The sequence below is a fragment of the Aulostomus chinensis genome, chromosome 5, assembly GCF_037954235.1.
Source record: "Aulostomus chinensis isolate RoL2024-O1b breed Wild chromosome 5, RoL_Achi_v1.0, whole genome shotgun sequence".
Taxonomy (NCBI): domain Eukaryota; kingdom Metazoa; phylum Chordata; class Actinopteri; order Syngnathiformes; family Aulostomidae; genus Aulostomus; species Aulostomus chinensis.
Genome location: NC_141324.1, coordinates 24,903,956 through 24,927,160, shown reverse-complemented (window position 1 = coordinate 24,927,160; position 23,205 = coordinate 24,903,956). Strand labels below are relative to the sequence as shown.

The following is a 23,205-nucleotide window of genomic DNA, read 5'->3' as shown; positions in this document are numbered from 1 at the left end:
CTCCCTCCAGTCACGCAAGGCGCAGAAAGCATATATTAGCTAACTATCACTGCAAGAGCAAGTATGGCTGATCTCCTCAACTCACTTCGCTCCTTCCAGATATTAAAGATTAAAAAAAGGCCCAAATTGTTACCTGCACTACTGTCTTCCTGCCGTATCGTCAGTATTTGCTGCACAAGCTGTGCTCAGCTTTGTAGAGCACAAGCTGTTTGACATGTTTATTCCTAAAAAAAACAAAAAACAAAACCCTTTTTAAAATATTTGTGCAGATATTCACGAAGATCCACTATTTGTGCTTCTCTGAAAATCATAATTGGATTCAGCCTCACTCTTAGCAGCCTGGCACACATTTTTAACAAAACTGTTTTTTTTGTTTGTTTGTTTGTTTTTTTGTACAATGTAATTACAATCTGTGGCAATCACGTGTGTATATGTTTGCAATGCATATAAATTGTATATTTTAGGAAAGTGCCTCAATTCAATAAGCTAAAAAGAAGTTTATATAATATTGCCAAGACTTGCTGTGAAATAGAATATGAACACTAGGAAGCCAGGGGATGATCAAGTTAAATCAAGAGAAAAGCTTAGCACTGCCGGAGCTTCTGCTTCTCTCACAGTGGATTTTTGCATAAAACGAGCCTCTCGTAGCTTGATTATACAGCCTGCTAAACTACCGGGTTGACTTGGTGAAGGAATGCAGCATGAGGAAGAACCCAGTCAATTTTGTGGCATATCCATTTAACACAGTGAAAAAGTGCCTGTACCCCTCTACTCTTCCATTTAGAATTGCAAAATGTTTCCTAAATTAAAATGTAGTCAGTTGTTAGTCATGGTGCTTTAAGTTTTCCCAGTGTCACTCACACACACACACACACACACACACACACACACACACACACACACACACACACACACACACACACACACACACACACACAGAGCCCTGCATATTTCTAATAAACCTGTAGATCCTGTGAGTGCTCCTCCATGTGTTTGTGGCATTTTTGACATTTTCACCTTTGACCTTTCACCCTGGCGGTCAATCCTGCACCAAATCATTACCTCAGTGACTTTGCACCTCAATCTGGAGCCTTCTGGTGCTATAAAGCAGAGCATATTTTGTTATGAGCTAATTACTCACAGCTCTAGTGACCCAGTTACTTTAGCCTAGTGGAGAGGAAGCTATATTTGGCAGTCACACAAGAGGAGAATTAAGGAAATGGAGAAACGCATTCATGCCAAGAGATATGGGAAAGCGTGGCATATGTTCATATGCCCTCGAGCAGAGCTGAGTCCCCTGCTGCAACAGCAGGTGGAGTCTCTTTCCCCCTCCCTCCCTCTTTCACTAACACATGTTTTCCAGAGTGTAAGAATAGTGAAGTCTCCATGCTTTTTTTTTAAGGAGGCATTATACTCGATGATGCAATAGAGAATTTGGTAAAAGCTGCTGGTTACAAGAAAAATAGTGTTAAGCTGTTCCCTGAAATCTCTGTTTGTGTGTGTGTGTGTGTGTGTGTGTGTGTGTGTGTGTGAGGAATCAGTGATCTGAGTATCTTCTTGCCATCAAAGTCGTTCAAAAAGTTACTCTCGTGTTATCACTTTCACAACAAACAGCTTGAAGGTATCCAGATGACGCACAATGACCTTATCGTCCAGATTAGTGGTGTGTTATAAAACAAGAATACATCTCAGCAAAATGCAGAGATAATCAGCTCTGTTATTATTGTAAGCTGAAAGATAAAATGTCTTGCGGAGATATGGCTTCATTCCATCTCAGCGTATGGGTCACATTGTGTTTTTATCTCCCCGCTGTCATCGCTGATCGAGGCTATAGGTTGCTCAGATCAGATTATGGTCCAACTCATTTTAGGCGCGTGCGCGGCTGCATCAGTGGCCATGCTTCACAGAGCCTCCATAAACTCAAATGGGGGGGGCGGGGGGGTTAAAGCTGATTGAAATCTGACTGCATTTTCTGTAGGGGGGGTTGAGGAGTCAGTCACACAGCTGCAGGCCTTCGCACAACAAGAATAGAGCCGTACGGTTCGAAAAGTCACTTCATTAAAGGTATGAAAGATATGTAAATGATAAAAAGCTGATAGAAAGGTAATAGAAAGGGAAAAAAAGTCACAGTCATAATTTATAAGCTGGCGCTACCCTACTGTACCTACCCCGTGATGAGTGCCTTCGTTCCCCATCTTTGATATTCTGGTCCTAGGCCCAGTTCTAAGCTCCTTGAAAATGATTGGCATTGCAAATGCCTTTTCCCCCCCTTCCTTTCTGAACCTCTTTCACTCCCTCCTTCCATCTCACCTCCTTTTATCCCCTTCTTTTCACTTCTTCATCTCTTTCTCTCTGCTTTTGTTGCCTTTCTCTATTCTACTTCTTCAATTCAAGCTCAAGACAGGTATTATGCTGAAGGTAATGGGTTGTAGGTACGGAGGAGGCAAATGAGAATAGTGCTTGACAGTCATCCTTCCTTGTTAAGATTCTCAGCAAAACTGTTTCACTGAAATCCCGGGGATGCAGTAAACGGGGTTAAAAACTGCAAGGCAAGTTGCTCATTATATAGAAGAAATAACGGTCTATTTTCTATCTCCTTTGCACCAGTATTTACTGTACAAGTCCTGCTGGAGAGATTAGATTCCTCTGGGTAGGGAGCAGAATGGCCCAGCAAGGACCTCTATTCATTAAGCCCTTAATTGCTAATTGAGCTCTTTGAATGATTCAGCAATAGCTGCCGCTGTTGGTACATTAGCAGAGTAATTTATGGCATCTAGGGAACAGGGAAAAAAATGAACGAGGGTGAGAAAGTCTTATTAAAAACGACACTGGTGCCCGCCAGTGGTTGTCATTACACAACCACCTTTTGTTAACACTGAAAAATCTGTGCAATGCAAAGCTGATTCTCTTAACCGGTCAGAGTTTAATTAAATATGTATGTGAGTAGATTCAGTTTGGCAATCATGCAGTTCCCCATTCTTCATGTAATTCTGATGTTTCATGATTAAGTGTGTCTTCCCAGTGGAAGTTCTATATTTGTGTGTCTCTTGTTTGACAGTAGGACAAATCTAACCAGCTAGAATCCTCATCTTCGTTATAAAATCTCTTTGCAATAAAGGTCGTTGAGTGATTTTACAGTTATTTTCAGCTTTTATAGAATTTCCAACAGCATTTTGATAAATCTTCACATTTTATGATGCATATGTTCCAGCATAAAATCAGAAAGAGAAACCTGTAGACCTCGGTAGTAATCGGTAAGTTTAGACTGTAAAAAATGTAATTAGATTTCAGTCCGCATTTACTTTATCGTAATGTGTTTGGCTTTCATTCAAAAGAATTACAAAGATTATAGACATATTTTATTTCCTCTTTATGCAGATGTATTTTTTCCGGGGAGGCACTAAAAATGAAGACTTCCAGAAATGTCTGCTTCTGGAGACTGATAAGGTAGACGGTGACGTGTCAATGTCTCACTGCAGACATGACGATGTCTGCAAATTAAACTCAGCCTTACTTCTTCTCCGACAATTGAGGTTACATACATTCAGCCGAACACTGTCAACTTGCTTAAGATAAAATGCTGCAATGCAACATTCAAATGGTGGAGAGTGAGTGTGGCCTGAATGCATCCTTCACATCCCATGAATTTTGCCATATCGGATGAGGAGTTTTCATCTTTCCCCTCTGACGTGAGCTCGAGCCGGTGAGGAGATCAGGGAAAGAAGACGTGCTAAAATGATTACTTTCAGCAGTTCCTCGCTTCTTTATCTCCAGGGGAATTCAGACTCTGACGCCCCTGACAGTCGGTGTGAAAGGACCAAAGATGATCCATGAAATACTTACACTTGGAACTGCTGCAGCACTGGAGGATGCAGTACAAGCCCTAAGAAAATACATCATTGTTGGTTATCTACAATAAGAAAGACTCTGTCAGTGACGACCTTTAAGAGACTAAAAAAAGTATTTGCATGTAAAAACATGTAAATGACGAGTTGGGCTGCGTTCACAGCCGCAGTGATGCGTGAAGATGTTACTTAGCATTAATTTTTGGAGCATTAAGCGTGCCAGGATGAACCCTCCCCGTCTGTCTTGCCACCAGGCTGCTTTGAATTCAGTGTTAGTGTCTCTTCTGGCCTGGGATGTTTCCACCAGCTTTTGCCAGCAGTTATGCCACATGCTTCTTCTTAAAAGGCTTTGAGGATCTTAGAAACTCATGAATATTGTACAGGATTTGCCTTTGAAGTTGCCTTTTTTTTCCACATTTTGAATGAATTTGAAGAACAATGTAAAACACATTTATTTATTCTTTTTTTTTTTAATGAGAGCAGTTGACAAAGCAATGTCAAGCCACACAAGGGTGATAACCTCACGTGACGCATGCCGCCTTCTGCCACATCCAACTTTAGGGAATTTAGAAATGTTCCAAAAGTGTCCAACAAACTAAAAACCCCATAGCTGATGCTTTTATGTCCAAATCGCTTTTTCTCCCAAAGCTTGTTTTACTTTTGCTAAGATTCTCTGCTACCAAATTTCCCTGAGCGTAATCACCAAACTGCTAAATGAGGACTGAGATTTTGGACTTTGTGTGTGAGAAAGTGTAATTAACACATGCACAAGCTAAATGCAGCAAATCTATGTTCCCGTTCTCAACATGTTCATATCAACCTGCTTATAATTTACAATTTTTACTAGATTTTAACATAGCATGCAGGTACACTTTTCACTTGTAAAGTAAATGTTGCTTATTTCAAAGGTATTTGTTCTTAACCAAATTATTATCAACTCAGTGACTTTCAGAGCCCTAACAAAAGGGGTCAATGTCAAGTAATCACCGCCACTGAGGAGGAAATGTAACATGATCACTGCCACTGGTTTGTCACTTGACTCTTTATAAAGTTGTTGTTAGATTCTGAAGAAGTTTGGTTGAATGATTTGTACAAAAAAAAAAGAAAAAAGATTAAGTTTTGGAATTGATCCAGACCTAGAGATATCGTATCACCTTGGCAGAAGTTTCAGAACAGCTTCGAGTTTCAAATTTTTCCATACATGCAATTAGTCTTCACCTTCACCCTCAAAGCTTTTATGTTTGAGTAAAACTTACTGTCGTGTGATTCTAAATAGGCCAAGAGGCCCCGATTGGAAATGGACTTTTTTTGTTTTTGTGTGCTTTCTTTACTCCCACGCTCTAATCCTCATCCAATTTAGTGAAAATCTATCCCTGTTATTTTGTGTCTAATGAAGCTGACAGATGCAGAGAGTGCAGAAATCCCATGTAATATTTCCTGAGTCATAATTGCAGATGTCCAGATCCGATTCAGATTTGAAAATGTTGTGAAGACGGAGGACTGGTCTCGCCAAGAGACCACGAACATGAGAGGCAGCCTGCAGTAACACAGGATGAAGCGAAACAATATGTTGAGTTAAAATCAAGGTCAGAATTGCTGGAATGCCAAGAGTTTGCAGGCTTTAACTGCAGTTAGACGTTGCCAAGGTGATACTAACTGCTTAGACGTGACTGACGGAGACGAGTACTCAGCTGAGAGATACCTCTTAAAAGACTGCTAACCTCGGTTGCTTTTATATCGAGAGAGATTCTGGGGCCTCACTTCTCTGCTTTCAAATTTATTCAACTAATATACATATTAAAAAGACCCTCTTGTCCTACTGCACCCTTACACTTCATCCACACATTTCAACTATTATTAAATGAGCCAAAGAGCTTTCACTTTGCACTCCATCCCAGCTCTGCATGCTCTTAAATTAGGGAGCTCACGCTATCTGCAATTAGATCTGCTTAAAAATGTGCTCTTCCTTGCTTCATCAACCATCTAATGGCTTCACCTCCGTTCCATTGAATGTGCTCCACATCCATCAGTCACTGGGTGGGTTAGGTGCCGGAGCTGTGATACTCTTCAAAGGTAGAGATGGCGTGAATGGGATTTGATTGGATTGACTGTTGGGCTTTTTAGTGTGCTTCTCTGTTGATAATTAAGTTAATCAACTCAGTGACGGCATCGTCACATTGGGGGACTCGCGGCAGTGTTAAATTATCTTCCATTGTGTTTTGTGAAAAAGAAGATTTTCTGTAAGAACAGCAGAGGAGATTTAGACTGGATTATGAGTGGGGAGAGTCAAAGGATGGGAGTAAAGGAACAGATGGGGAAAACTGTAACGAGGAGTGTGTCTGAGGAGAATTGACAGCAGTAGAGTGTTAGTTTTATGTGTGTGTGTGTGTGTGTGTGTGTGTGTGTGTGTGTGTGTGTGTGTGTGTGTGTGTGTGTGTGTGTGTGTGTGAAAGGTTCCCAGCACCTGGCATGCCTGTATCTACAATGGGGAAATTTTATTTTTTGAAAATATCCTCAGATATTATTCCATCTCTCCATTCTTTTCATTTATTAATTCAATCCTGACTCCTGTTGGTTGCCTGGATGCATAAAACATTCATGGATTAAAATAAGCCTCAGCTGCACCTGAGATGCATTTCTTTGGAACACAGGAGGAACAAGTGGGGGGGGGGGGATGATATAGCAAGAAAACCATCCACAATAATCAAGATCATTGTTAGTGCTGTTATTAAGCTGTTGGTGGCAATTTCACTCCCCAAAAATAGTAGAAACGTTTGTATTTTTCCAGTGCAGGGACAAGGCAGGAAACCCCTCTTCTGTGAAATGAAGACAGTACGACAATCCCCAGTAACCTTTGAGATCAGACGCAAGGATTATCCTTCACTTTACCTCCCACTGTCATTTCAAACAAGACTTTTAATCCTGACTTTATCTAGATGTGAAATCTTTAATTCCTCTATCAGCAATCCACGTGAAAATGATACTTTCTTTATTTTAGATAAATGTAACGTAAGCGGAAATGATGAAGCGAAGATGTTGAAGATCTGAGAAGGCACGCAATTTGGGGGAATTTTCACTCATGAGTGGTGAGTGGAAAGTTTTCGTTGTTTGCATCCCTAGAAAAATAAACAACCTCAACAACAAAAAAGGGTGCAATTTCCCACAACAGTTTTTCAGTTTGTCAGTTAGCAAATTGAGTATTCTGGCACATGTATGCAAAGGAGTACATACAATTTTCTACAATTCCCACTTGCAGATGGCTTGCTGAGTTGATTGTGAAAAGCGTCACAATTCACTGCTGGAGCATCAAATACAAAATGATCAATTTAGTTATCATAATCTGTCTCTATATCAATGACATTGGGTGTTTGTGTTTTCTGCTGTACTGCTAGTTTACCTGCAAGGTGACAATAAGGAACAAAAACTCAATGTCAAAATGAAATTGCTAAAATTGGTGGTCAGACCAACAGGACGTGGATGAAGGATTATATTTAACTTTCTTTACAGTGCAGAAACTCATTTGAACCCAAATCAAGTAGAATACACACACACATGCACACACAGGCGTATTTGTACGTACTGTAAACTTTTAACTGCTGTTTGATCAGAGAGCTAAAAAATAAAAACTCAGCGTGAAATGTAGCAGCATTCAGCTGGAGAGAACATTCTTGCACAGTACAGTACGGAGTTGGTGTCAACAAAAATAGAATCAAACAGATTTGTGAATAAGAACCATTCTCAGTGTTTACTGTGAAAAAAAAACCCTTGAAGCATTTTGACAAGTACAGCTCATACAATGACAAAACAATGCTTTATGTTGCAGCCATTGGCCAAGTTGCTGACATAATAACTAGGAAGCCTGAGTGAAATGTTTTGGGTGAGTTGTTAACTTTGGTTCTGTTGAGAGGTTTCAACTGTGAAAGCACTGAGTCAAAAAAAGAGCTAAAGTGACTGAGAGGAACTGTTGGTGTTTGACAGAAACGACTCCTAAGGAAGCAGGAAACACAAACCACGCCGGCATGTGCTTATAGATAATAATTACCGATATATGAATGGTGATGCAACTTAGACACTTTTGGTAATAAAGTTAAATCAAAACTGTCAGTTATTTTAAACAACGATATTTAAAATTTCACCATTATTAGAAAATCTGCATGCATTTTTCTTGATAACCAAGCAGTGAACTCATGATACCATGTCTATATGATATTGCAATTTGCCGTATTGTACACAATAATCACAATACGAGCACCAAATTGTGCTGCACTACTGTGTTCTACGTTTGTCTGACTCACTGTCCAAATGCATGAAAACTCTATGGTAACATTCACATAATAAGGCAGGAAAAACTTGTTTCTAAATGACTTCTAAATGTGTCAGAGAGCCTCCTTGGGAGGGGGGGGGGGGCTCCAGTTTCAGGGGAGGCTCAGTGAATGAATACATTAGCGAACAGAAGGAACTCATCAAAGGGGGCGGCATGTAGAGGTAGAGAGGCCGTCTAGCAACCGAAGGGTCGCTGGTTCGATCCTCAACTCCCCCGGTGACCATGTCCAGGTATCCTTGAGCGAAATACTGAACCCCTCATTGCTCCTGATGGCCCTGCGATGGACTGGTGACCCATCCAGGGTGCACCCCGCCTCTCATACTGGATAGGCTCCACCCCACCCCCCATGCCCCAAAACAGATAAGCGGTATAGAAAATGGATGGATGGAAGGACACCATGTAGAGCTGCCTAAATGTGTATGAACTGGTTTATGATATGGTTGTTTGGGAGGAAATGTACTGTTTGTTCCTTATTTCTAAGAGTGAGAAACTAATAAATGGCTCAGGAAAAGGTGTTCATGTATTTTGTGTATACTGAATATTAGGAAAACATTAATATTAGGCAAACTTGGCTAAATGGTTTATGGGATGAAATAACATTAAAAAAAAAGATCCTCTATCAAGAAGACAACTATTAGTGACATTGAGAGGGGGGAGCACCTTACTTCAAGCGTTGTTGAAGGGGAGGTCCACCATCTCACCTGACAAAAGCAATCAATTGACTATTAAGATATTGCAGATTAATGTCAAAGATGATTGTGCTGGCGGATCATTGTCAGCTGCTCTATTATGTTTCATCATCGCTTCACAGCTGCGTGGCTCAGAACGTCCAGTCATATTTATGCAGGGCTGCGCCTCTGTCTTTATGTCCCACTGATTACTCTGCTGATTCCGTGTTTGCTCTCTGTGGTATTTATTTGTGTTGTTTGTTGTTGTTTTACTGCTGAATCTTTCTTGCTGTTCAGATTCAAATTTGACAACAAAGTCTTTTCTGCTATAACCAGTTGCCACAAATGGTCAATTCTTCAGCTGCATCCCCATGACAACCTCACCTGTGTATATTAACTACAGTTTGTGGAGTCTGCGTCATTATGCAAGTACACACACACACACACACACACACACACACACACACACATACACACATCCCTGAGTCCCTGATAAGAAGTTCCAGGAAGTAACGACCTCAGAGTTCTTCATTCTTGGAACATATGCTCAGCATTGCTATGGTGACACTTCCTGTTCCCCACAGAGACGACTGCAGCGTTACGGGAACAAACAGTATAGACTGCAGGCAGAGGGGTGTAAAGAGCTCACCAGGGACTGGTGACATTTAGAAAGCATTAGTTACGTGGCTCAGCGTAGCTGATTTGTCATGTGTCGGCAGGCAGATTCATCTGACGTGTCTGATAATGAACCTGGTTCTTGTTTGAGAGTGATGAAGCTGTTATTGGCTCATGCTTGACCTGGGCTAATACATGAATAGACAGTAAGGACGCGCCTGAGTTCGGTGTAAGGTGCTGTTTTTACAGGTGAGAACACAAGTCCCATATAGAGTGAGCTTTGTTCCATTCACACATCTACATCAGTGCCGACGTGTCGGAATTCGTCTCGCCTCTGGCAGCCTGTCTAGATGTTCCGGGGACCACAGTCAAGATCCAACACGAGGAGAGGGGTGAACGTGAAGACAGGATAACTCCAACCCTAAAATACTGATTCTAGACTTCAAATGATTTGTTGGTTCGGTGGAAATGAATGGAGCGAGTGAAAATAACAGCAGGTTATAAAGACCTGCAGGGGGGAGAAAATAACAGTCTCATATTGGTGATTGTGATGTGGAAGGAGGCAAAAAACAATAGAGGTATCTACTGGACATTACCGATAGGAAAGAAAAACACAGAAAACAAAAAAAAAAATCAATTAACACAGGAATCACTGGTCCAAGACTAACTCAGGCACCATGGAATCAACATTTAAGACATATAAATCGTAACAAAATTCTCTCAAGTGTTGTATTTACTCACTTTATACTGTTCAGCAGTACAGACTTATTTCAGGTTTTCGAACCCATTCCTACACCAGCCTGTTTAGAAATCATCTCAGTCGATATGCCATCTTAGTTAGGTTTCCAAACAGATTCCTCGAACCAGTTTACATGAATTTCTTTATTCCAATCACAGGTACAGTATGTATACAAAACTAACATTTCAACCTGGTGACTAATCAAGACTTAGAACAGGATATTAATGAGAATAACGCATTGCCACAGCTGGAATGTGAATATTTGCTGATTTTCCTTTTCCCTGTAACCTGAACTTTTGGTTTTTGGACCATCGTTTGAACTGAAACAAGCAAATTGAAACCAGAATGGAGTTTTTAAGATGAGATGGGCACCCTTCACTACTTTCTTACATTTTATGGTCCAAATGATGTTTTATTGAATACAGAGCTTTTTCAGGTATTGAATCCCCTGAAGACAAAAGATCCCATGAATCAACTTTTAGCTGGAACCTGTTCACTGATTTTTGAGAGGAGAAAAAAAATCTTTGTGTATATTTTAAGAGGCTAAAGAAGTACTGTTTTTAAAAAAAAAAAAAAATCTGTTTTCACCATCTGGGGGTGTTTAAGGGATTTATAAAACAAAGACGTATTTCCCTGGAACACACTGTACATCTTTTTTTTTTTTTTTTCCTAGCGCTGATCTCTGTTTATATTCCACTGATGCACACTGTTTAGCTTTCTGTGTGTAACGTCCACAATCTGACCTTCCTGGCTTTCTGAGCAGTGTGCTCTGTGTTTCCCAGCAGGCAGTGCTGCAGGACTAGGATGACTGGGAAGACCCAGACCAGCAACGTGACTAACAAGAATGACCCACGCTCCCTCAACTCTCGAGTCTTCATTGGCAACCTCAACACAGCCGTGGTAACCAAGGCAGACATCGAGGCCATCTTTGCCAAGTACGGCAAGATTGTAGGCTGCTCTGTGCACAAGGGATATGCCTTCGTTCAGTATGCCAGTGAGAGGAATGCCAGAGCGGCGGTGGCTGGGGAGAATGCCAGGGTCATCGCTGGACAATCATTAGGTAATAGCACTATAATAACACTGTAATAAAGGTTCCTCCAAACAGTTTGTGATAATTATTGAGGCAGAAAAGTGGTAATTAGAGATTTTCTTTGGACTATTCCTAGAAGCACTGTCACTCTCCACTAGAACTGCCAAGAATTGATGAGATGCAAAACATGACAAAGGGGCTTTTTTTTGTTGGAGGGGTCACAAGAAAAGTTCCAAATTAAACCCCTAGGTTCTTAATCAGCAATTCGTCATAACCTTATAAAACACATCCACATTTGAAAAAAAAAAATTGAACTCTGTTTGATTAATTTCGAGAAAAATGTTGCATTCTGCTATAAAACATTCAACTACAAGAGATCGGTCATTCCTGTAGGGACCAAGTGGATTAAGTAAATGTATTTCCATCACTGTATTGATGGAAAATCATCTATTGTGTAAATATGTTGGTAACATACATTTTATTGATCCCACAACAATGAAATTCAAACTTTCAATAGTGTGTTTTCCTAAAGAATGTGCTTCATAAGTATACTATAGCTTTTAAACAAGTACAATAAATACTTGTACCTGCCTGCCTAGTAAGTAACTTACATTCTGTATACTAGATATTTCCCAGCATAATCAGTTGAAAGGGATTAAAGTTTAAAATGGTTAACTATTGAGTTATTTTTGTCTCTTTATTGTTCAATCAAACTGCAGGGGCTTGCAATCAAAACATTGATTTTGAGCGCGAGACTGTTGAAAATATTTATTTGACAGTAAAATATGGGATTAAATTGTTAAAAAGTTTTAACACCAATGCAAAAGTTTTGCATTCGAGGATGTAAGACACCTCTTGATCGGCCATTCCTAATCTGCCTGGTACCTCGACTGTCCCACCCAAGAGATTATTTCACCCGGAAGCCAAGCATTTGGCCTCACCAACTAAAATTTTTAAGACACATGAATTCATCTCTTCTAGCAAAAGTAAAATACTGTACAAAAACACTGTGGCTTTTGCTCTTTAAACAGTTTTATGATTGAAAACCTGCTCAATTTTTTTGAACAGTAACGATACAAAATTAAGCTAAATAATCTAGCTCGTCTGCACCATTAGGTGAATGAATCATGCTTAAGACACAAGGCGTACGACTTAATAATGAATGGTTTTTCTTCTTCAAAGCCTTATTTAAAAACAAAGCTCTGCAAAGAAATCACGTAAAACTGATGAATAAAAGCTGATGAGTTGCAACAGAAATCAATCCCGATAATAAAAGCTGTTTCATAAAAGCAAACAGGAATAAAATAAACTTCGAGATTGAAAATATGATACAGTTTTTAGTCAGTCCGAGACCTTCGAGCCTCAAACTCTGGAGACCAAACAGACTTAAACTGATCTATTGTTATTTCTTTTATACACTTAAACATCCAGGCTGTGTAAAGATACCTTTAAAATAGAGAGGTACAGCCAGAGTAAAGATATTACTTTAAAGATATATTTAGAAGTAAAGCGGGATGACAGCGGTGCAATCTTGAACATTAGGAGAAATCCAAACAATGCGGGGAGAGAGACGAAGCATCAGACAGATAGACAGCAGCAAGGAGGAAACACTCAGAGCCCCTTTCACATGGGGGTTCACCAGATCCCTGTAAATCTTCTCTATATTACTTATTGATTAGTTCACAGCCTCCTCCACGTGAAATAAAAACCCTGCCAGTGCCCTGCTCCCTCATTAAATATGAATAAGAGAGCTGCAGGGTCAAATCTGTAATTCCACTCTGTGTTTGCACATGTTCATGCATTTCTGGCTTTAAAATGACATATGTCAGTGGTAAAACTGTTTAAACTGTGTTCACACTGGTTTGCTGTGTAATTACCGGACTGCTGTTGCGTCATTGTGGGACTTCATGAGTGATTTGTGGCTGAGCTTCAATCAGTAGTGGAGGATAACTCCAGTTTATCACAGCCTTGATTTTAGTCTGAAGGGGCAGCTTTGAAACAAACCCTTGGTGTTAGATAATCTAATTTGTAAAAGAGTTTTAAAACAAAAATCTAAACAATAATCAGGACAAAGATTTGCCAGCTGTCAAACTTTGAAAAGCAACTTGACCTACAATACAGTATTTGAGAAGAGCACTGAGGGATTCATGACATTTTAGATTTGCTCAGATCTGCTCAGCTTTGGTTTGATCTCTAATGTAGTGAGATAATCAGGCTAAACTCCGTTCTGTGCTCCAAAATCAGCATGTTCGAAGCTTTACTCGACCAGTACCACTGTACGTTATACGAACCCAATTACTTAAACTGTAAAAAAGTTTTATTGGGAAATTTGTAATTACAAGGCCTGTTGTTAAGGATGAGCTGAGCTGATTCCTGGATCAGCTCAGGGATCAGCCTGCTGAATTATATACAGACAATTACAAAGAAACAAACTAGTCAGGATGGAAAGTTCATGTCATTGGATTGTGCTGCCATTGATGCAGCATCCTCGAATCAGAACTGTGCATCTCGTTATTTTCCACTGCTCAGCTTTTTTAGTGATTCATCTCAGGTTTCAGGCTTTGGCCAAGTGCGGCTACGTACGTGACTCTGACTGTATGCTGTATTTTATAAATGTAATTGTTAAGTCTTAGTTAATCACATGCATAACAACTTAAATGTTTTATGTTGCAGCAAGACTGAAATACTCATCCTGATGTGAACACAATTCTGTCTTGTTCTGTCTGCATCACTGCATCCACTAAAAGCTGCTTCTGTCATCGTCACTGACAAACCACGACACAGTTACATTTCCTGAGGAATTCAACTGTCAAAGCATGTTTCCCTTCAGAGGTTACATAAAGGGACAAAAGCTTGAGAAGCTTTTAGGTGAACATCAGAATTTGGGGAAGTTCCGTGAACCCACCATAACCTAACATGAAACTTCCCTGAACCTATTTATGGAATTTATATAAACTGCTATAAAGCCTTGTGTGGCTTACTAAAACCTCATGATGTGACTCTTAAAATTAATGTTAACAACAGTCATGATGATACTCAAGGAAAAAAAAAAAACTGTAGTAGTTGAATCAGTTTTGGATTTGGCAAATTGAATTTGATTGCTGTTGTGTATCTATGCATCCATCCATTTTCTATACTGCTTATCCTGTTAAGGTGTTAAGGGTCGCGGGGGGGGGCTGGAGCCTATCCCAGCAGCCTTTGGGCAAGAGGTGGGTTCTACCCTGGACAGGTCACCAGTGGCCAACACATAGAGACAGACAACCATTCACACTCACAGTCACACCTACAGTCAATGTAGAGTATCAATCAGCCTCGTCCCCTCTTGATGTCTTTGGACTGTGGGAGGAAGCTGGAGTACCAGAGAGAACCCACACAGGAACAGGGAGAACATGCAGACCCTACACAGAAAGACCCCTTGCCCGAGCTGGGGCTCGATCCCAGCATCTTCTTGCTGTGAGGCAACAGTGCTGACCACTGCACCACCGTGCCGCTTGTTGTGTATCTGTGTGTCTTAAAGGATAGGCATGTGTCACCCCAACAAAGGCAGTAAAAGAACCAAAATTAGCTATCAGTCCATGTTATCACTGGGAATATGACATATTTGTATTATAAGAAGATGCAAAAATCACACAGAGAGTAACAATCAAAGAAACTGAACCAATCAAATGAGTTTATATAGCAGAGGTAATATAGTCAGCTCATTAACAAGTGTCAGGAGATACAGGTGTGCTCAATAATGTCTCCCGCTCCTTTTAAAGTCAGCTTTTATTCTTATCTTTTAAACATGAACATTAGATTTCATCAGGCTATGAGGTGGCTGCAGGAGATACCACATTTTTTCCCCCACTTTATTGAATTAGATATAATGAAGAGTGGCACAATTTTGTTGAAGGATTAACTTGACAGGACGCTCACAAGGTCAAATTCAAACCTGTAATGTCCTGATGACACGCCACTGGGTGAACTGGGTCCCGTGCCATGATGGAGTAAATGCAATTGTCACGAAAAACCGACGCCTTGTAAATTAAATAAATTCAGACGTGAATAAATGGCAGAAACTTAATTCTGTTCATGCGCATAAAAGTGTTCAGTCACTCTGGGGTCTAGCCTGCAGCAACTCTAGGATCCCGATGAAGATGTCTGCTGGAGACAAAGGGATTCATTCCACTTTCACCATCTCAGCATTTCCTCTTTCACCGTCAGCTTTTTGTGGATAAAATCTGGGCAAAGATGTAGGGATACTGTTAGGATCATTTTTCAAGATCACCACGAGATGTGATGACATCTGCTTTCGCATCACCTCTGACTTATGATGTGTGACGAGAGCTTTGATATGTAAAGTTGTCTTTGAGTGCCTCTCTGTGGAGGGAATGCTTACTGCAGCATGTTTCTTTGAGTCGGCGCGTCATGAATGATGGATCGTCTGTCAGTACCAAATGATCGATATGGATTTCAAACTGGTCGCTGGTTAAAAACTCGTACTTTTCGGGTAGAAGTTTCAGCATTTCACAACAGCGTGGACGTTTGTCTCAAATCAAACACTCAAAAACGTTTCATTTATCTATTAAAATACATCAATTGAATTTCATCAGCATGCATCAAACTTTATTCTTCAATCAAAAATGTGCTCCATCTGTATGGCTCTGCCGTCCATGCTGTTGATTTCGTCTCTCTTTCCATGCATTCATGAATCTTGTATCTGAATGGACACTAGATGGTGCTGAGAGAACATCAGTCAAAGCAAAACTGGGACACCTTCCTCATCCCTCTGCATGTATGATTTATCGGTACCCTCCTGCATGGCGCCTGAATCCTGCATAGATTATATTCCATGACAGGTATTTTTTTTGTTATCTCCTTTACTTCTTTCTTTTTAAACAATGTAGAAACAGATAATTCATGACAGGAATTTTTTGCTGCCACCCATGATCGTGAGGACGAGGAGAAAATCTGTCTGAAGATGAGCTGAGAATAATTATTCTGTTTTATTTTCAAAGGCTTATGCACATCTATAAACATCTCAGTTATTCTGTTTAGCCAAATTTCATTTCTCACATCAAATATTTCCTGTTAAGTTTTTTCCAAAGATGTGACAGTTGTTGAGGACGTTGGCGTCTGATTCCAGGGACGGGCCTGGGAGCCATGCATCTCTATCTTTTATGAGCTTTTAGGTTGGTTTTTTTTTTTTTTCTTTTCCTTACAGAGAAACAAAAAAAAAATTATTAAGACATCAGGCTCTGCATGAGACAGCTGCAAACCATGTCAGTGTAATTAGATATTACAATTACAAGGCTTCATCTACAGCCCAAACACTGCAACAGCTGGGGAATCAGTTGGCTGCTTCCCCGCGGGCGCTCGGCTTTCAGTCTGGCTCTTAAATCCACAGCCATCCTCTTTGAATTTGATTTTTTTCTCTGCTCCAAAGAGAGATGAATGGGAGACAGAGGCAATAGAAAACTGATTTACCATTCTCTGGATAAAAGCTGCTGTTTGACTCGGTCAAATAGGATTTTTCTTCAGGCTGTGCTAGGTGTATTTTCCAACCTCATGGACAAAGAATTTACTCTAGTGTGCTTTAAGGTTAAAGTCAACACCGGTGTTTATGCAAATAGTAGAGTGAACAATATTTAGTATTCTTGGATTTCCCTATAGAGTGTGCAGAAAAGTGTATTTGACTTCTACTTATACCCAATCTTTTAATAGATAAGATATTTTTTGTCTTATACTGGAAGTGAATGTCTCATATAGGCTATTGTGAGTATCATACTGCATAGAGAACCAAAGTAACAAGTCACGATTCTAATGCCATTGAAACATCCTGCAATCAACACTTGCTTCATAATGATAAATTAAAGAAAGACCGAACCTTTTTTTTTTAATGGCCAAAATAGGAAAAGTGACTGCTGCATAGATGTATGGAAATCTTGTCCATCACATGTGGACTCATTCAAGCCATTTGAATATGTCACTTTGGGTTCTCAGAGTTGTGAAGTGCATTTTTTTCAAATTTTCTTCATACCATATAGACTGGAATGTTTCAATATTGAAAGTAATAGTTAGATGCAGCCCTTATTTCTCAGTGACATATAAAGCTCGGGCAACCCTAAAACATAGACATCTGACACCGCACTACCGTACTCTTCATTTTATAGTTTAGAAATGTACACAGGATTAAAGCGACTAGAGCTGGTCCATTAAATAATTAGCCGAGCAACAGAAGATGAAGATGAATGATAAATAATACTCAGGTTGCAATTTAACATTCACCCTATGTTTACTTCTCAATCTCATGCCATTTCTTCAAATTTAAATGCTTGATTTGTGTAAATATACCTCTCTCTCTTCTCTGCTGTAACACAAACTTCACATGTAAGGGGGTGAGAGAGACTTTTTCGGAAGCCAATTAGTCAGAATAATTCATAAAGCATCATAATCCCACTTCATGTAATGTATCACCTCCTAATCTATGTGACAAAGGGGGGTATTTAGTTCAATTTGTATTCCCAAATTTGGAGCTGACTGGAGTATTTCTGGCGAGAGCTCCCCCTGGGATAGTTTGACAAATGGTATGGTCTGAAGCAACTCGGCTGTGAGTCTGGAGCTGAAAGCCCACAGGCTGTCTGTCTGTTTTTGGAAGAGAGAGAAAGGGAATAGGAAGCAAAGTCTGCTCGGCCGCAGCAAAGCATCTCCCATCCTTTCCAGCTCGATATGACCATGTACAAAGGCAGGCGCCGCAACCAGAGATGTGAGTATGAGGCATCAATCACTGATGACTGAGTTTAGTCAAGCTAAAGTTAATGTTGCATTTGACATCTGGCCTCATACTGTATGTAGGATTAAATCCTGCCATTTCTCTCATATTGACAGGTTGTGTGTTTAACCAAAAAGTTGATTGCTTCTGTTGTGCTCAGCAACACTTGAGCCTTATATTGTCGAAGAGATGCTTTAATACCGGTTTTATTACTTAATTGAAATAGGATGAACTACAAGAAATTCTTGAAATAAATGTAAATACACCGCTTCACAGTATCAATGGGGATCTGTTTGGCTGAAGTGTGTTTCTCTTCTTTTCCAGCTGCTCTTTGTCTCTGCATTTGCATGTAAATGTCTCTAACAGGAAAAATCATAAGCATTATTGATTATATCCACATGCAATACTGCATTCAAGCATTTGAACTGGGAGGGTTCTTGTATGTATTGATGCAAAAGGTATAAACTACATGGGCTTTTTGATAAGGATTCATCATTTCATACGTCATCCCTTCCTTGTTCCTGTGCTTTTCATTGGAATTGGTTGACATTTTCTTCCTGATTTAATGAGAGCTGCTTAAAGAGCCCAATTATTTCAGTCTAAAACAGAGAGCAGTGAAAGTTGTGTGTTCACTAAGTACTGCAGAGGTGCGTATCACAGTGTACATGTCTCTTGATTAATTTGGAGGAGCTGCTCAGTGGTTTGATGCACGTGGCAGCTCCCAGGTGTGTGTGTGTGTGTGTGTGTGTGTGTGTGTGTGTGTGTGTGTGTGTGTGTGCGCGCGCATGTGTATGCACCCGTGTGATGTCGAGAAGAGTGCTCATGTACAATACAAGGACCAGGGGCGTAACAGTGCACAACAATAGATTGGGGTTTTATAAGGACTGAACAATTAACTGAAATTAACAGTAAGTCAAATATTGTGTACTGCATTGTAAAAACGGTGCAGTACACAATATTTGACTCAACATACCGTTCCAAATTAAATCATTAGACATCACCTTCTAGTCACATTCAGACTCCCTTTAAAAATCATTGCATTGTCATTTCAGTGACTTTTTAATTGAAATGAGCAATGATATAGAACTTGACATTCCCTCTAAAATCACAAATCAAATCTAATTTTCAATCAATGTCGTGGCTAATAGGTCTTTTTTTTTTCAGAATCTTGCAGCCAAAGTATGTACCTCAGGTTTGAGTTCGCTTTTGTTACAGAAAACAAAACCTTTTTATCAAACAGTGGTTTACTTGCCACTCATGAATACTAAGTCTGTCAATGCCGCTGAAACCTACTTGTAACCCTGAGAAGGAACAATTTAACTTAAGAATATGACAATAGATGTTCTCTGAAACCAAAGTTTTAATAAAGATAATCAATTCCAATGCAGCTTTTAGAAGTTGAAATGAAATGATTCATTAATCTTTCTTCATTTGTCCTCTCTGACGATGGACAGTGATTTGATTTATAAAATTTAGAGATGCATGATAACATTGGCATGTTTTGGGCGTTGGTAGATGTTGGTGATTTTTAAAAAATATATTGGTATCAGCTCGATCGGAGATATCGATAGTGGCCCAGTTTTGCCCAAATCTCTTCGCCTGTTCATCATCAGTCATAAAGAGTGTCAATTAATGTAGGATTTATGGAGTTGTTACGATGTTTTGGTCATTCAGAAATTGTCTTTTTTTCAAATTATAATGCAGAATGGACAGAATGTGAATATATAAACTTGTTTTTATAGAAAAAAAAATACCAAAATCAGGATATATTGACTATCAGTCAAATTCAGTTGTATACTATCTGCATATCTGATATCAGCAAAAACTCCAATATCTGATTTTGCAAGTAAAATGTAAGAAATTAATAAATACGTACATAAAATGATTACACACTGCATTTGTAAGTATTTCGTCAAACAGTCAAGGCTAAAAAACTATGAGGGTATTTTGCCTTTTTCACTGAAGGTGATGTCTGACTCATGAAGTGGAACAGTGTGGTTGCACATCTACAAACATTGACCATCGCTTTGCTTCAATTAAATATTTATAAAAGTCGTTAAAGATTAAAACAGAGAAAAATATTGGAGCGTGTGGAAAATGAAGTGAATTGCCAGAGGGCAGAAACATGTTTTTTGTGTGCTTTCTTTACTTGTTGATCAGAGGATGGACCTGGATTGGAATTGTGCTCAAAATGGAAACAACAGCAATTAAAGTTGCATTTGGTTGGATTCAAGGGTAAACAACTGAGAGGAAGCCACAAAATAACAGTGAGTAGTCTCTTAGCATCATGGAGCCAGGGGGAGGACGCCGGGTTGCCGTCCATAGCGTCATCAAAACATTCCTCTCAGGACCTCTATGATTCAACTCTTCATGGAGGCCCAACCCACATATTGGGATCCACGCAATCACAAATAAATACTTTTTTTTTGTCATCCAAATGACAATGAATCACCTAATTAATGAGTAAACGTCATACGGGTGTGCGAGAAGTTTCTACCTCACACCTGAGAAGTTTTAGAACAAACGCACAAGTCAATTCAGCTGCTTTTTTCCAGTTGCGTGCACAGATCAAGGAACGTGTGGTTAGATGGGAGTGATGACAGTCTTTGGGGGTTAAAACGTTTCAAAGTGTTGCACTTAAGAGCCATGTTGTTACATCATAAAGATGCCAAAATGGGAAGGAGGGAAGTGCATTAACAGCTCAGCAGAGATGAAAGCCTAAATTATTGTTACCGCGGGCAACAGCAGAATGATTTAGCGCAAATTCAACACGAATCAATGCTGAAATGCACCTCTACACCGTTCAGCCTGGGCTACTTGTCTTTGTGTTGGCTTGACATGTCAATTTTGCCTATGGATTTTTGGATTAATAACCTACACTCCTGAGGCAATTAGGTTAATACTGCTCACGAGTTATGGTGAAAACTTTCAAATGACTTATTTTATCCAACACACCAAAGCTGAGAAATGCTGCATTTAAAAGGTGGAACAGAAAAACAAACCAAAACAAAGAAACTTAAAAATGAAACGGCATTCGAGAAGTGGAACAATATTTCATATCAACCGTTTTCCTAAAGGAAAGAGTTGCAGTAATTAACTGTTGCTGATAATTTTTTTTAATGCAAATCAACAGATTAATTGGGTAGTTTTTCATTTATGGCACTATACAGTAATGTTTTTGCATAGAGCAGTCATAAGTCATCAATTACTATTTTGATAATACATTTTTCTGTCCTGTCGTTTAACAAGAACAAATGTTAAACACTTACAGATGCAGGACCTTTAAATTTAAGGATCTACAGCTCCTTTTTTTTGACAGAAAATTAAGACTTTTTTGAATTTTGGAATTAAGAACCATCAGTGGGAGCTTTTTGATAATTGTGACGGGCAGCTTTCTTCTCAACATCGATTCAGTGATGGATCGGGAAACTAATTGATGAATCAATGATGAAAACAAACATCATTTGCAGCCCTTATTTCACCAGGCAGCCTGAAAAGGCAGTCATCTGACATCATGTTCTCCCTAATGGTCCATAGTCAAGCAGGTCTAATGAAAATACTTGTATTAATTGCCGAGGACCTGGCGACGGGCAGCCACATGTTTGGGCTGCCAAGTAACCATTTAACTTAAGAGGGCAAAAGAGCAAAGTACAAAGAATTCATTAAGGAAGGACATGCTGTTGAGCAATTAATCCAAATGTTCCCTTGCAGCCATAGCAACAACTATTAAAGCCTGGAGGCTCCAGTCCTGATTGAAATCAGCCTGAATGTAATAGACTGTAGATGAGAGCATGTAGCTCAGACAGAGTCGACAGAGTCATTTGATTAGACGTCAGCGATGTCTGGAGGCTCCCAGCACGACAGTCTGCTCCGTTGAGAATATGAAGAATTGTTTTAACCTAAAAGATTGGAAGGGCTTGCTGTTAGTTGTGATGAGGCAAAACTTGTATTTCTTAGAAATAAAGAATTAAAAGAATCTAGTAAAAGATAATTCCGTTGTATAATCCGATCCACATGGTGCTGCTGCCATAAATTATTATTATAATTATTTTCTTTATCGACTGATCTTCTGGTTATCGTCTCCAGCAATTGATTGAGCCATAAAATACAGATCTATCACAGACTGTCTGCAGAAGACATCATCATTCTGCAATTTCCTTATTCATCTGTTCAGCTTCTAATGATTTTCATTTTATAATAAACAACTAAAAACACCACATGACAAGAAAACAGGTGCTTAAAATAGGACCCCACCCCCCCTCAATTCCATCTATACTAACAAAGGTTGCTACTAGCAACACAACAACTGCTGGTGGTAGAATACAGTCAGAGTTTATAACCTCAACGTAGAAGCAGACTCTGAAGCGACAACGGGTGACTCGGGGCCAAGGAACATTGAAACAAGTCAAAAAGAATCTCACAGACCGCCTGACTCCAGTTGTCCCCAGACATGTCTAGATCCCAAAGACTAAATGACAGTTTTTATTTTCAAGTACAGGTCCAGGATATTTTGAGTACGAACCAAAAGCCAAATTTCGCCAAACCAAATGTTCAATCATATTTTCATAATATATTTTAACTTAATTGATTAAAAATATATCTACATTTCCCCTTTTCAAGTTGTATTATTTAATTGATGAATTCATTTATTTTATTTATTTTTTTGCCCTTTAATTATTTGCTCTGATTAATTTTGCAATTTGTTCTTCTTTTCGTTTTAACTTTAGTGGGGAAAGACGGGTTGAATCGTGGCGTGAAGATGAGCTTTTGTCAGGTACCCCTGGCAGTTGTGAGCTACTTCCCTTTCATAAGTCAAATGGGCTAAATAGTTATTTTTTTCATGTTCACACGCTTTTACCAGCAGAATTATGATACTTTGTAGATTTAAGCGTACAATTTGTAAGCTTAGGTCCCTTTTTTTGGGGTTCCAATGATTGCACAAGTCTGAACATGAATGAGAACTGGAATGATACTAAAAAAGGTTCAGACTTTCTGGTACAGCGCTGCCACTAGTTTATGGTTTTGAATACGAGGTACTTGCTTGTTCTCTACATACATGCCTTTTAATGCTTTTATATATCTATATAGTATATATATTTATATACAGTGCATATACACAGACTAATGCACAAGCGATATCTGCTTTGTCATTCACCCTGCCTGCTTGAGGAAACACACTCTCAGGTGTAATAAAAAGAGGGAGCTGTCTGTGCCCTTGAGAGAAGATGAGAGA

General features: G+C 39.4%; 1 protein-coding gene across 2 annotated transcripts in view; it reads left to right on the top strand.

Annotated features, from left to right (window-relative positions):
- ralyla (RALY RNA binding protein like a) overlaps nt 1-23,205 on the top strand; it is a 40,809-nt gene that overhangs the window by 3,376 nt on the left and 14,228 nt on the right. Inside the window, exon 2 of one of the 2 annotated variants that reach the window (XM_086204139.1) lies at nt 10,977-11,251. In XM_086204139.1, the coding sequence (XP_086060265.1) occupies nt 10,996-11,251 (256 nt within the window). In that variant the 5' untranslated portion in view covers nt 10,977-10,995. Of the gene's footprint in view, nt 1-10,973; nt 11,252-23,205 lie in introns of both variants that reach the window. The other variant, XM_086204140.1, reaches the window with a different exon arrangement.